This window comes from Nanorana parkeri, unplaced genomic scaffold (assembly GCF_000935625.1).
Source record: "Nanorana parkeri isolate BGI_ZX_2015 unplaced genomic scaffold, ASM93562v1 scaffold457, whole genome shotgun sequence".
NCBI classification, from domain to species: Eukaryota; Metazoa; Chordata; class Amphibia; order Anura; family Dicroglossidae; genus Nanorana; species Nanorana parkeri.
In genome coordinates, this window is record NW_017306725.1 from 555,167 (window position 1) to 570,152 (window position 14,986).

A 14,986-nucleotide genomic window follows, 5' to 3' on the forward strand; every position below is an offset into this window, starting at 1 on the left:
ATTCTCGTTTTTGATTAATTTGATTAGTTGATTGAGCCCTAAAATTATTAATATTGTTATTATTAACATTAATATTTCCCCTATACATTTGTGACATATAAGAATGACTGTTAAGAAACTAGATCATTACTAAATGTAAGTGAACATCTTTTTGCACAGCTGACCAAAGTTTTACTGCCAGTACTTCTTTTCTTTCTGCCTTGGACATGCTTTCACAGTTACCATGATGTGTTTTTCATATGAACATTCTTCAGTCTTTACATAGACTTCAGCTTTCAAACTGTAATCCTTGTAGAGTATTCTGGAATTAGTGTGAAATCCTAGGATTTCTCAGAAATAGTAAGAGTTCTTTTAATTAAGTGTGTGAGATCGTCTGTGGTGGCAGTGAAGTCAGATCACGTAGCAGTGGAAAACTGAGGGATTTGGTGACTCACTGTGATGAACTATATTAACACGTGCTAAGTAAGATTCTGAAGGGTCAGATCATGAGCCATTTTTATTTTGGAATATCAGCTCTGCGCTATATTCTATGGCCATTCACATCACAGTTGTTTAATCAAGTGATATTTCTTGTATGAGACTGAAAGTAAGTATTCCTTAAAAAAAGAAATGAAATGTTAGAAAATAGGTATTGTAAGCAAAATATCTGTTTCCAGCATGGATTTTATTTCTATTGTGCCGATGCCTTTTGGGTTTTTTTTTTATTTTTATTTTTTACTGGCACCCGTTTACTGAATGCAGTGCAAAGTGTTTTGGTTCCCTTTAAGTCCTGGTTTACAATTAGTGTTTTGTAGCACTTTTTCTGCCCAAAAAAACGCTCAAAAAGTATGCCCCCCAAAAAAAATCCTATTCATTTCTATAGCCCTGTTCACATCTGAGCGTTTTGTCGCAATAAGCAAAACGCCTGTCCCTGAAAAAGGTATAGGAGCTTTTTTTGTCATATTACAGCTCGTTTTGGTCCCATATATTCATTAGGAAACACTTGAAAACAAGTGTTTGTATGTTTTTGCGCAAGTTTAACGCGTGTCTGCCTGTTAACATCAATGAGCTAGAATCTGCATCAAAAGCACGTGTAGAAATGGGCAAACTGCAGTCACCTAGGTGTGAACCCAGCCTAAAGAGGCATGTTTATACAAGAACATCAGTGGCATCAAATATGCATGCTTTAAAGTAAAAAGCAGGGGTTATTATTTAGTGCTTATTTTAAAAGAACGTCTGCAGAATCTAGTTGGGAGAGTGGCTCCGTGCTTTTTTTTTTGGACATAAAATTGCCGGTAGGTTTTATGATTAGATCTTGGCAGTCCTCTGAACAAATATGCACCTATTTCTCAGTTCCCACTCCCCCCTATTTCCTGTGGAATGACATGGCCATCCCACGGTTTTTTTTGTGGTTTTTTTGTTACACATGTGTTACATGTGCATTTACTAACTGAATCACATTGAGTTCTCTAAACTTTCTATTTTATTTATTTAATAAAATACTTATTTTCACCTTTTTTTTCATAATTTACTGCATCTCAGTGTTGCTGATTTCAGGGAGCCCCTTTGCAGCCACTTCCTGTCTACATGCACACGTTACAGTAATGGCTGCAGTTCAGGGCAGGCTTCCTGAAAGGTGCCAATGGTGGAACATGTGTTTGCAGTGAGTTTCTTATAAAAGTGCACACGACAGAGTAACAATGCAGGGAAGCAATTGGGAGACAGTGACAAATCATTGTTACCCATGCATGTCATTTCTTATGGTGGGCTTCTGAGAGTGACAGTAGCATAACATGCCTGTGGAATATGTGTTGGAAGGGCTGCCTATAGAATTATCTGAAAGTGCATGTGACAGAGTGGCAATGCAGCAAAGAAATTGAGAGACAGTGACAGAGCATTGTCGTGCTTATGCAAGGATATTCGTATCCACAGGTATTATTTTAACAAAAGCTGATGATTTTAAGATTAAAATGAAATTTTTTTAAATTACAATTGCATATTAAATAATATATAACATTTTAGTAATTGGATTTGCATCTAATTAAACTTTTACATCAGTTACTGTGACTAAATATGTATAACCAAAATTCTCTTATTTATTTGCCAGATCCAATAGCACAGAAAGGAAGAGATAATGTGATCCCTATTCATCCTGATTTCAGAATGATTGTACTAGCTAACAGGCCAGGGTTCCCTTTTCTGGGAAATGATTTTTTTGGTGCTTTGGGTAAGTTGCAGCTTTATAAGTATCACAACTTGCTCCCACATCAGAAACCTCTTTTAAAACTAGTGCTCTTTTATCATAAAATAGTTTGCCATTATTAAATAAATCTCCAAATTAAAGTTATTGAGTCTTTTTAAGTGTGATATCTTCATAATAGAAAACAGAAAAAAGTTACATTGTCACCATATCTGCTGTATGGGTATAACTTTGTATAGTCAAAACATTTCTCTTTAGTTTTAGGTTGGGACCCCTGTCAGATTATTATTGCTGTGTTCACGAGATTCACTTTGTGAACACTAGGGATGCACCAATACCGTTTTTCCAGTATCGAGTACCGATATATTTTTCCAGTACTCGCCGATACTGAATACCGATACCAGAAGTCCCATTAAGGAAGCCGGGCGGCGTGTAATGACTCGCTGCCCAGCTTCCTGATTAGCCAGGAATCCATCTCCATGCTCCCTCGTCAGCAGGTGTCGAGGAAGCATGGAGCCGGCTTTCTGGCCAATCAGGAAGCCAGGGGGCGGGTAATGACTTGCCACCTAGATTCCTGATTGGCCAGCTTCCCGACCAATCAGGAAGCCGGGCAGCAAGTCATTACACACTGCCCAGATTCCTGATTGGCTGGGAAGCCGGCTCCATGCTCCCTTGTCACCAGGTGACGAGGAAGCATGGAGTCGGCTTTCTGGCCAACTAGGAAGCCGGGGTGGCGGGTAATGACTCGCCGCCCGGCTACCTTTATTAGCCAGCTTCTCGACCAATCAGGAAGCCGGGTTCCTGGTTGGTTGGGAAGCCGTCCCTATGCTCCCCCGTGTAATGACTTGCCGCCCGACTTCCTGATACCGGAAGTTCAGGTATTGGGAGCATTTGGGCGAGTACATGTACTCGCCCAGATACTCGGTAGAAATCAATAATTTTACTTTTGTCACCGAAATAAAAACATAATCTTCCAGAAGGGGACACCAGATCTGAAAACAGCTGTCTAGAAGGGGAATACCTTCACATTCATTGGATTTCCTCTTGTTTCCTGTTTCATCTTTGGGACTGGAGCTGAAGGAAAACCTCTTCAAATGACAGAGACAGTAAGAAATAAAGTAACAGGGGTTTCTCCCTTTCCCTAGTGTATCCAAAACAAAACAAATTGGCAATTCATGCACTTCAAATTTCAAAGTGTCATATCTACATTTTGATGAGGCCCACCCTGTGGAGTAAGCTCTAAGAAATTATGCTTTATGTCAAATTTCTTCGGAAATGTCATCTGGCTTTGTATAAATGGATTACACACCACCCCTTTCACACATATCTCTGCAGTAGACTGTGCTGATTTTACTGAACTTTTAAAATAATGTTATGTAAATCAATTGTACTGTTTTCTGGAAAAGGATTTTTTTTGAGGGTGAGTGGGGAGTTGATCTTGCCATGTAGCCATATATCTGTTTATTATGGAATACTTTTTTTAATAGAATAAGGCCAATCTAAATTACCTGTAAAATGTATTTTATTAAATGCATTTCTTGATATGCTTGTATTAGTCCTGCATCATGTTGAGACAGTTCACCCTGACTTTGTGTTGTTTTATAGGAGATATATTTAGCTGCCATGCAGTGGATAATCCAGTTCCGGAGTCTGAGCTAGCTATGTTAAGACAGTATGGACCCAATGTGCCTGATGCTGTGCTTCAGAAACTAGTAGCTGCTTTTGGTGAATTACGAACAATGGCAGACCAAGGAATTATCACATATCCTTACTCAACCCGTGAGGTTGTAAATATAGTAAAACACTTGCAGGTAACTTATGAATCAGCATGACAAAATGTTATCTATATTTACCAGTGCTATGTGTATGACTGCATGGATAAGGACATTGCTTGTCATTGCTTTGTATAACACCTGACTTTTGCAGACATTTCGGTGAGATTCTCAGGGTTAATTGATAAAGTAGAAAATTAGTAATTATATATGATCAGAGTCAGCCTATTGGAATAATTATTGAGCCTAGCAATAGAACAGAAGGGCTTCACAGAAGCAAGATACAATATCTGAAAGTTTAGTATCTCTGACCGAAAACCTCGCTAAACTGGGGCAGCTCCACCACATGTGGAAAGTGTTCTCAGTTTCATCACAACACCTGATACTTCCAGGATAGCCGGCTACTCAAAATCCCTTGATAATGCATGTCAGGCATTCTCACAAGATTTTGATTGTCCAGGAGGCAGCAGAAAGGCACAGCGACATCACCCGTGCCTCGTAGAAGTGTCAGAATCTGGGGTAAGTATTTATTTTACCTTATTTTGTTGCAATATTTTATTTTTAGCTACTTTTGTTGGGAAGTAGACCTTTTATTTCAGGCAATGTAATACCACAATTAAATTCCCCTGTTTATATGCTTTAGCAAGTAAAGGGCTGCATGTTTATGGCTTAAACTGTGCCTAGATGACAGCATTAAAGTGCCATTTTTGCTTTGCGGCCAGTTAATCTGTATGAAAAATGCTCAACTGTTGTCATGGTTACCTTTTTTTAAAAAGCATATTTGTTTATTGCATTTTTCTTTATCTGCTCATGTAGTTTATATTGAAAGTGCCCTCCAGGGGTTGTGAATTAAACCGCAATTAAGATGCATTGGCTAAAAGCAAATCCTTAAATTGATTATTTTTAAAAATAGCCTAAAACTAGAAAACTAAATTAATGAAAGAAACAGAAGTGTCACCTTTAATCAATAAATTGGACTCACTGCTGTTTTTTGTGGATTAATGTCACCAGCTCTAATCCAATTCTAGCAATCAATGATCTGTCAGTGTCCGTATGACACACTTTGCTTGCTTACAGCCTGTAGGATATCTTTGTGATGACAGTGTGTTTTTATGTGCATATTTTGATTTTAATTAGCATCTTTGTATAATGTGTTTTCTGTTTGTTTGTTTTTTATTTTGCATATAAATTTATTTTCCTGTCTGACAACCCAGCAATAATTACATGAAACAATAAACTTGTTCAGTGAAAAATATATCTACAATATAAAATGTGTTGCTTTACTTTCTGAAGGCTCTTCTATTCTCTTTTTTTTTTACTTCTGGACGCAACTGGACCTGTCATCTTATAGCAGCCACCCAACCCAACCAATCCACGAATTATTAATAGGAGTGAATAAAAAAAGATTCATACCCAATCCATTCGCATCCGATCTTCAACGGATGCCAATGGAAGGTAAACTGAAAAATGTATGGGTGTGAATGGGATCAGTTCACACTGCTGCATTGCGTTGCAGTGTGCTGAACATTAAGAGTATATCATGCAAAAACAGATGTCAACAGAACGGAACACAAGTAAAAAAAAATGACATAGAAGTTTGTCCACTCAGAACATGGTAATCAAAATAAAGATTGGCAAAAAAAGAAAAAAAAACATTAAAAAAGGCATCGGAAGTCGAAGTTAAAAGACCTCCGTTGACTTACATTTTTGGTCCTATTTTGGTTTGAACAGGCCCTTAAAGCGTATCTAAACCCAAAAACAACTATTTAATATACTGCAGCTTATTAGTTCCTGGAAGTGGTGGCTGAATTAATTTTTTTCCTTTCAGATGATTTTTCTTTTTAAAAGTAAAGGGGCCTGTTTATCAATGTTTTTAGCCAAGAGTCACACAACGTTCGCTTGAGACTCACCTATTTCTCTCAATCTTATATGAAACATTTTAACGTTTTGGGTGAAAGCTTTGTGAATAATGATAAAAATAAAGAGCCCCCCCCCAATACAAAAAAAACCTAATGCAGGCACCTCATGTCAGGGCTTTCAAGCTGCTAAATATTTATTTTTTATTTTTGGGTTTGGAAAAGGTTTAAAGGGTGTTGTGTTGACAAATGTCAAATTTCTAGAATTCAATTGCTAAAGGTTACATTTATGGCTAGCTGTTGATTTTCCTCAATGCCATTTTTTTTTACACAAAGCCCTCCAAGCTTGTTAATGCCTGGACTCATATCTTGATCGCATTCTGTGAAGCAAAGATTTAATGTAGCAGATTTGGCAGACATAGATTACAACAACCTGATTTTTTTTTTTTTTGTTTTCCTTGATAAACCTTTAGCAGGTTTAGCAGCAGCTTTCTCCGGCAATAAGTAAGTCTTGCATGCCAGGCCATCTCATTGCAGGAGCTAGTTTATGGCAACCAGGGGACCACTGCTTTAATTGATAAGTTGAATATGCTTGTCATATTTTTTAACTTTTCTTGTTTCTTCCATGCAGAAATTTCCAAATGAAGGACTGGCAAATGTGGTTCGGAATGTGTTTGACTTTGATTCTTACAACCAAGAAATGCGTGAAATATTGATTAACTCTTTACATAAGCATGGAATCCCAATAGGAGCCAAACCAACTAATGTGCAGCTTGCTAAGGAGTAAGGAAAAATGTTTTATAAACATTGATTCCACCGTTCATGTTATATTTATTCATTTGAAAAAGGAGTTTTTATCTGCCACTGTATTTACTATAGATGCCGAACATAATAAAATGACATGATCATTATTTCCTTAATGTGTGATTTTGTGCTTCTTAAAGTGCTATTAAAGTCAAAATGTTTTGAGGCTATTTCAAATGCTGATTAAACCACTTACAATGGATCCCTCTTCTTGATGTTTAAACGTTTTAGCACTGTTATGCTGTTTTAGGGACGTTCCTTTACCTTGCAGGGCCCTATGGAGCAACCCTTGTGTGTGCTAGTAAGCTGTGTGTATATCTCCACACACACACAGGCACTGCAGTGCAAGTCATTCCCCTGCTCTCTTCTCCCCACTCCTTCCTCCCTTATCCCTTGTCCAATTTAGTAGATGACCTGCTACTGAAGACTGCGCTGTCCTTTGTGAGTGGAGCTGAGAGAGTTGGAGTCAGCTGTTTGGAAAGGTGCCGACTGTAAGTGCTCGGGTAAACATTTTAAGAAATGCTTTGCTGATGATTGCTGATTTGCTAAATGATTTGCTTTGCTGACCAAACAATGTATATTTGTTTGATCTGGATTCATTGTTGAAAACCAAATTTGGGAGTTTAATATTATACTTTTCAAACCGAAACCTATACTTTTAGGCTGACAGATGCAAACCAAAGTCCATGCCTAGTAGGTGGGTTAAAATGAAACAGATCAGCTTAGAGTATACTTCTTTCCTTCATTTTTTTATATGCTTGGTAAGGTAACATGCATTTGAGAAAGTTGGGTATGTTCAATAAAAGAATTTGAAACCAGCTATTATGTCAGCTAAATGTGTATTTGTAGAAATGCCATTTTGTTGTTGAGCTGAGCGTATTACTTATAAATGGCCCCATAGCGTTTTTAAATGTTAATTCGGAATGAACTATTCCCTCGTGTTTCCTGTGTTGTATTCTTCCAGAAAGGTCATCAAGTAATGAATGCAGTCATTTTAAAACTGCTTGTCATGCATTTTGATATATAAACTCATATTTCTATTCTGTTATTCACAAGAATGCATTTATAAATCTGCTGTTTGGAATATAGAAGTGATGGCATAAGAAGGTAACTGGAAACATAAACCACTATTTTTAATATTCTAAAATGGTAGGAAATATGACTTTAAATCCTATGATACTTTTTAAATGTAAATGTTAAGAATCACTAGGCAAACATTTTTTTTCAATTGGTATCAATTAGCATAGGGATAGACTCTCTGTCAAGTTTGTATTGCTGCCTGTGTTCCCATTTGTTGAATTTCACCCATCTACAGTATTTGTACTGGTCGCCATTGTCACAGAGAAAATAAGTGAGGAAAATCCAAAATATTATTATTTCCCCCAGAAAAAGAGGCAAGGGGAAATCTTCCAGTGGAGACACCTGTCCCAGGGACATCTGGACATCACACGCTGTTACAGCTAATAGAGGGGGACACCCACCTGTCCTGCAAAATGTCTCTAAGGGGTAATTGCCCCACACGAGATTTCCTATCTTGTCTTTGAGACAGGAAGTGGATGGAAACCTTTCCTAATGGAACTTACGTGGTTGTACGAATCTCCTGCTGAGCTATTATATTCCGAGGGTGGCGGGTGTGCAGCCATCACTATTCGGCTAAAGATTTTTCAACCGACTTCTTTTATTTTCTGAACAAAGGATGCATCACAGACAGGTGTGGACAGGGTTACCCATTGATCAAGAACCAGACAAAATGTGCATACTGTATGCCAGCCTAAAGGTCCATTTTATTAGTTCATAATAGGAGAAAACCTCATCATGGGTACTTATTTTTTAAATTCCAAGTTTGAATTATACTGGCCTGGCAGTTTAATCAAGTGCAGCTGTTATGAGTTATCTCTTTTTTTATTTGCATTGTCACACATTTTTTGGCAAAACAAAACATTCTGTCTGAGAAGGAAGCTTGTTATATGGAACAATTTGAGTCTCAGCCTTTTTTATTGAACAACTTTTTCATCTAGTTGTGGTATACCAGCCTAGCTCTCTAGTATATGTATGTCATTTTTGGTTTGTATTGTAATCATGCTTTTCTACAGAAGCCCCATTGACCTTTGTAGAGGCAGTGGTATTGTTCAGTCTCCTCACTAATGTACACTTTAATTTAAAAAGACTGAAATGTACAGCTTTGCACTTTCATGCATGAGGTAGTTCTGTATTAAAGAGGCAGATGCTAGCTCCAATTTTTGAAAGGATCCATAACAGCATTTCAGTTAATTTACGCCTTATAGTTATATTAGTGGCAGAAAATATCCAGCACTCCTGCGAATTATTATCATAATGTTACACAGTTTCACATCTCAAGAGCTTTTTAGTCTTCTAGTAATTGATCATTATTATTTACAATATAAAAATGAGTGTGTGTGTATACACCCACACACCAACCTTTATTTCAGCAAAACTGTAAAAAAAAACCATTAGATCTAACTCTCTCACTGTATCCACAACTATAAAATAAAATTCTAGGTGGCATATACTGCTGATGAATGACTTCTAATTGTGAAGGCTCTGAAATTAGAAAATAAATGTTAAAGCCAGACTACAGCTACAACAGGCTTCCCACAGAGTCCCACAGTGCAGTCTAACTGGAAAGGCTAACTGTACAGTGCAGTGACCATTGACTTCTTAAATACCATTACAGATAATGTACACAGTGTGGTGACCATTGGGTCCTTGGATACCCTCACAAACGAGACTCACTGCACAGTGCAGTAACCAGTAACTCCTTACATAACTTTGCAGACCAGGCTAATTGCACAGTGCAGTGCAGTTTTTGTGCCAAAATCCGTGGCAGCCTGTGTACAGTGTGTAGCATCATTCAGCCATTAGTTTCCAAACCTTTCAGTGTACATACTGTACTAGTTTTTCATGCTGTGTATGTGTGGGCTTTTTTTTACAGCAGTGACATTTGCCCTTTGGCATTACATTAACTGATCTGGAAAACTGTATTTTAAACCTTTTGAAGCATGGAAGTGTGGAGAAATAAGCATTTTCAAGCCTAGGCATGAAGACTGGTATCCCAATAATAAGATCATTTACTCCCCTATTATAGTTATTTTTTTTCTCTACCGCCTAGGAAGCATAATGCACATTGATGTGAAATGAACCTACAAACTGTAACCTATGATGATGATGTTGTGTATATTCAATGTTAGACAGCTTGCTAAGGTTGTATGCGAGGATTAGAATTGTTATTCAGCAGTATATTTTAGTTTGTATAAAATGAACTCCTGTTTCCAGAATGATTTACAGGCTTATTTTTTTAAAAGATACGTGTTAAAAGTATGACATCCCCCCCTCTCTATATAACATGTCTATTTCTTCATCCTATAGGTTGTCACTTCCAGATATTCGTTTTGTGGGCCACTGGACAATAACACAAACTGGAAATGCCCGTCGCAAGCTTTTGTGTCCAACAGAAGCACATCAAATCAATATAAAGGTTGTTTATTTTCCTTTGTCATGTTTTATAGCTACTCTGAGACATCCGTATAATTCTTGCTGCCTGAGGCGGGGTGTAGTGTGTGTGTTGGGTGTAGGGGCGTGCAAAGCACCTCTGTCCAGCGTTCCTCCCAGCTCACTGACATGACTGGTTGCCAGGATCTAGCCAGGGCATCCCACTCAGCTCCTGGCAACCAGTGATGTCAGTGAGCTGGGCAGGGGTGCTGGCCAAAGCGTCACAGGTTGCTACGAGCTCTAAGCAACCACGAACACACAGGCCCAAAAGGCGGCAGCAGTTGTTTTCCCATGTCACCCAATGAGATGCTGCCTGAGGCAATCGCCTCATTATAGAGACAGCCCTGTAGCAACTACAATAACACTAGAAGTTGTGGTTATGATGCAGATTTGCAGCAGATGTTGAAATGAAAATGTATTAATCACCTTTCAAGAGCTTTTCTTCAACATCACAGGTAGTCATGGTAGTTTTACACATTGTATATTCATTGTAGACGGTTGGTGACTGGTGGATTTCGGCAGTGCTTATAGTTTAGGAAGCACATTCTAATCTGTTGCAAATTTGTTACATAGCAATAAAATAGGGGAGAAGATTGAATATGACTCATGCAAAGTCATAATGGTTTACGAAAATAGACTAGTGTTTGTTCATGTATTTTTGATGAATTGTTATTACATGTCTTAGTCTAATTAATTAAATTCAGTGCTGTAAGTTTTATCTTTGTCCCAATTTAGGGCCCAGTGTACATAAATGTGCAAGGCTTTACATTGGAACGTTCTGAGTCTCGGTCCTTGAGCTTCACAGAAGAAATGGCTCACTGGCGTATTCCACTCAGTGAAGTGAACATTGTGTGTGATGTCATTGCTTCCTCAGGTGTGTTTTTGCAATTCCTCTAAATTACTAATTCGTATAACTGAACATGTTTAATTTTTCTAAACCTCTAAAAGTACTGTAACCTATTAGATTCTTACTTTTATTAACAGGGTGAATCTGTTTGCTATTACTAACACACATTTCTTCTTTTGGAAAAATTCAGTCGTGATACCTTTTGCAAATAGCAGTCAAACATGTCAAATGGCAGAGAAATAACTTATCCTGACACACCTGGTCCTCGTTCCTTTTTCTCCAAAATTTTTAGATGATTTTCCTTTAAACATCTTAAAAACTGCTATGACCTCAGAAACACATAGGGGTTTGTTTATAAACAATTTGCTGAGCCATTCACCCTGTGAATCTCTGTGAATGTTAATTCTGTATGAATGGAGGCAAAAAAACAAGTGTTCTTAGTGTATTCTCTTTTCAGTTTGAATGTAATATTCAAAAAATAGCACAATATTTCCACTAGATGGAGCTGAGTGAGCATAGGGATACATATTTATTTCCTGTTGTCACCTCCCAAAGGCTCTATTAGACTGCTTCCTATTCAATAGTAAATAAAAGTAATTCACCGGCACACACTTGAAGGGTTTTTAAAGTATTGATATGTTTATTCAATACCCAATGTCATATACTGTCATACATTGCTAACGTTTCGGGGGAGCACAGGGATCCTTCATCAGAGCGACAGTGACGCTCTGATGAAGGATCCCTGTGCGGACCCGAAACGTTAGCACTGTATGACAGTATGTGACATTGGGTATTGAATAAACATATCAATACTTTAAAAACCCTTCAAGTGTGTGCCGGTGAATTACTTTTATTTACTATTAGTGTTTTGCACGGCGCCATCCGTGTGGTCACCTGGGCACCACATATACCTTGTGGTTCTGAGACCGTGGCAGTGCGAATAAGATTTGGACTTTGCTTCCTATTCAAGATAGTGTATTTTTTTGGTTGTACTGCTAGGAGATAGGGAGGTGTCTTTTGGGAGGGTTATGTTACTTGACAAAGTTGGGTTTTCATCAAATAACCAGCGAAAATGAAGGTTGTATAATGTACAAATACAGAAATCTATATGTGCTTTTGACGTTGAGCTTTTCGTAAGCTTTAATTTTTTAAACCGGGCCTAGAAAAATCAAACTGGTTGGTTACAACTTTTTTGTTTACTTTGAATCAGCTTTTAGATAAGGCCAGCTCTTTTAACTCTTATTTTCTATTTTTTGGGACTGTCTTGATCTATTGAATCAGAGGTCTGTGTTAATTTACACTTTAATCATCTCTTTCAGAACCTGATGGTGACAGCACTATCCACGTGGCTACGTGTAACCCAGTGACCTTGTATTTTATGAAAACACAGGAGGATAAAGGATACTATGTGGATTTGTATAACATATTTCCTAGAACTGCGGGAAGTGTGTGGCAGCCATCAGTAACTGTGGCACCTCTAGGCCACCCTCTTAGTGGACAGGTTATTCTACACGAAGAGCAGGTAGGTTAATACATTTTTATCTGCTATTAACAGGAATTCTGTGAGACAAAAAGTCAGTTATTGATTAATTGTTAAAAATTAGTGCATGTTAAAAATGTTAGTGTAGGTCCTCACATTGGATACATTAATACTAAAGCATACATTTTTTTCAAACTCCCAGTCAACAAGCTCAATTTGTTAGAGCAGTGGTGGTCAACTTCCTTAATATAGGGGGATCAAGTGCAGTCCCTGACTTTACCAAAGGGCTACACGTAATATTGATTGAATGTAATTTTACAGAAATCTGTCAGAGACTGCAGACATTCAACATGAAATGGTCAGAAACTAGAGGCATACTGCAGGAGATAGTAAGGGACTGAAGACAATGCCTCATGAGATGGCCAGGGACTGCAGACATGTTACAGGAAATGGTCAAATACTACAGGCATGCTAAAAGAGATAGTCAGGAGACTAAGGACATTCTAAAAGAAATAGTTAGAGGCTTAGGAGATGTTGGGGGTTAGGGACATGCTTCAGGAAACAGTCACAGATTGGAGACACATTACATGTAACAGCTAAAGATCACTGCTAATACAGCCCCTCTACAAATAAATGCTGCCACATTTGAGCTTCCTTAAAAATGACTTGTGACACACTGGATATTTATGTCGGCAAGATCCATTATTCAAGATCGGAGAATAAAAAACATAGAAAAGGAAAATGGAATGGGCAGCACAGAAAAAGTAAGATTGTTCAAAAGTTTAAAAAAGACAAACCATTTAGCTACTTGAAGCCGGTCTAGAGAATATTTTCCTTCACTGGCCTGATTAAGCACCTAAATATGGAAGGCAGACATTGTCTGCAGGAGACGCAAGGGCCGCACAATAAGTGTCAAAGGGCTGCAGGTTGAGCACCAGGGTGAATTAAATGAGGGTCTCTTATATCTGCCTACATTTACACTATAACTTTTCCTGCCTGAGGAAATTAAACAAAAATACACTGATCAGTTAGCGGACACTAATATCATCTATGGTTATAGTAAATTTCTTCTGCTAAGTTTTTCTTAGAGTTCATTACCTATAGCAAGTAACTGAGCAGTGTAGAAAAAACAGGGAAATAGATATTAAACTAAAGTGATATTACATCCTTTTCTGTAAATTATTTATGTTTTTAGAGCAATGTCATCCTTCTGTTGGATACCAGCACTGGGGCACTTCGTCGAGTTGTGCTTTCAGAAGAAGATACAGAACCTGCAAGAAAATCATCTTGGTGGGGTAGTAAGGAGGCTCAGGTAGACTCTTTTTTTTCCGCATTTTTAATATAAAGCAGTGTAAACCAGATGATGGAACATTTTCATGTACAGTGAACAATATGCCTGTACTAAGACGTTTCTCACAGCCACTACTCAGATGCAAACCTGCCATGGAAAAGGAAATTTAATTGGTGATGCTGGAGGAAAAGAGAGTTGAAGTTAGTGTGTGTAAAGATTTGGATTGTGTCAGGGAAAGGTTAGGACCCCTGTCCGTTTTTTTATTTGTTGCTGTTTATGTCCCACCAAGGAGATTTCCCATCATTGCTCCAGAATTCCACCAAAGTTGGTGGCAATCCCCCACTAAGGTCCATTTCACACTTGTAAATGGGGCTGGTCGCATGAGTCTAATGAATTCCTCCGTGAGGCTCATGCAATCTGCTACACGTGGAAAGCACCATACAATACAATGACATCTGCCCACAACTGTTTGCAGGCAGTTCACAAATTATCGCACTATTACCTGCAGATGACTGCAGCTGGACACAGACTGTTTGCGCCCAGGTGCGATCTTCCGCGGGTATTTATTTACAGCATGTGCAGTTACATAGCAGAAATTCATAAGACTCGTGCAATCAGCCAAATCCGCACTCTATGCAATATGCAAAACTACTATTAACTTCACATATACTTTATTAAAGCACAGGTTTGAGGAATTCTAATCCTTCAGCTCCTCCCACTGATCCTGCTAGACAGGCTGGGTACAGAGGATTACAGTGTTAAGGATTAAGGTTAACAGAGTGAATTTTCTAAATTTAGCACAACACAATGTTTCCTGGATAGCATTAGTAGGTCAGTGACTACTTTCACCTTTTGCCTGGAATTGCTCTTGTTAGTCAGCTATTGCTGACTAACAAGAGTAGTCTGGATACGTATGCATTTTATATCAATTCACATTACTACTGACAAAATAATTACAGTCTAATTATATTTGTTTAAACTTTACTCAAAGATTGGATACAGATTCTGCTTCTTACATGTCAGTGTTGCAAAACCAGCATTCCCTCTGTAGCTGTTTTTAACTTGTCATTACCTGTGACACTATACTTTGTTTTTTCCATGCCCCTTTATTATTTGATTTTTTTAATGTTGTTTATTATCTTTCTTACTCATTTGTATCACTAGATTCTGACTTTATCTTTTTCCTTGAATTTCATTTTGACTCATCACATTGTTACTTTATCTGAATTAATATACCTACTGTTTTA

The 14,986-nt window shown here is 37.9% G+C and overlaps 1 protein-coding gene across 1 annotated transcript in view; it reads left to right on the top strand.

The window, feature by feature from the left end:
• VWA8 (von Willebrand factor A domain containing 8) overlaps positions 1 to 14,986 on the top strand; it is a 235,770-nt gene that overhangs the window by 122,645 nt on the left and 98,139 nt on the right. Inside the window, 7 exon segments of the mRNA XM_018560480.1 lie at positions 2,087 to 2,206; positions 3,785 to 3,990; positions 6,439 to 6,590; positions 9,999 to 10,107; positions 10,857 to 10,995; positions 12,288 to 12,490; positions 13,644 to 13,760. Of these exon segments, the coding sequence (XP_018415982.1) occupies positions 2,087 to 2,206; positions 3,785 to 3,990; positions 6,439 to 6,590; positions 9,999 to 10,107; positions 10,857 to 10,995; positions 12,288 to 12,490; positions 13,644 to 13,760 (1,046 nt within the window).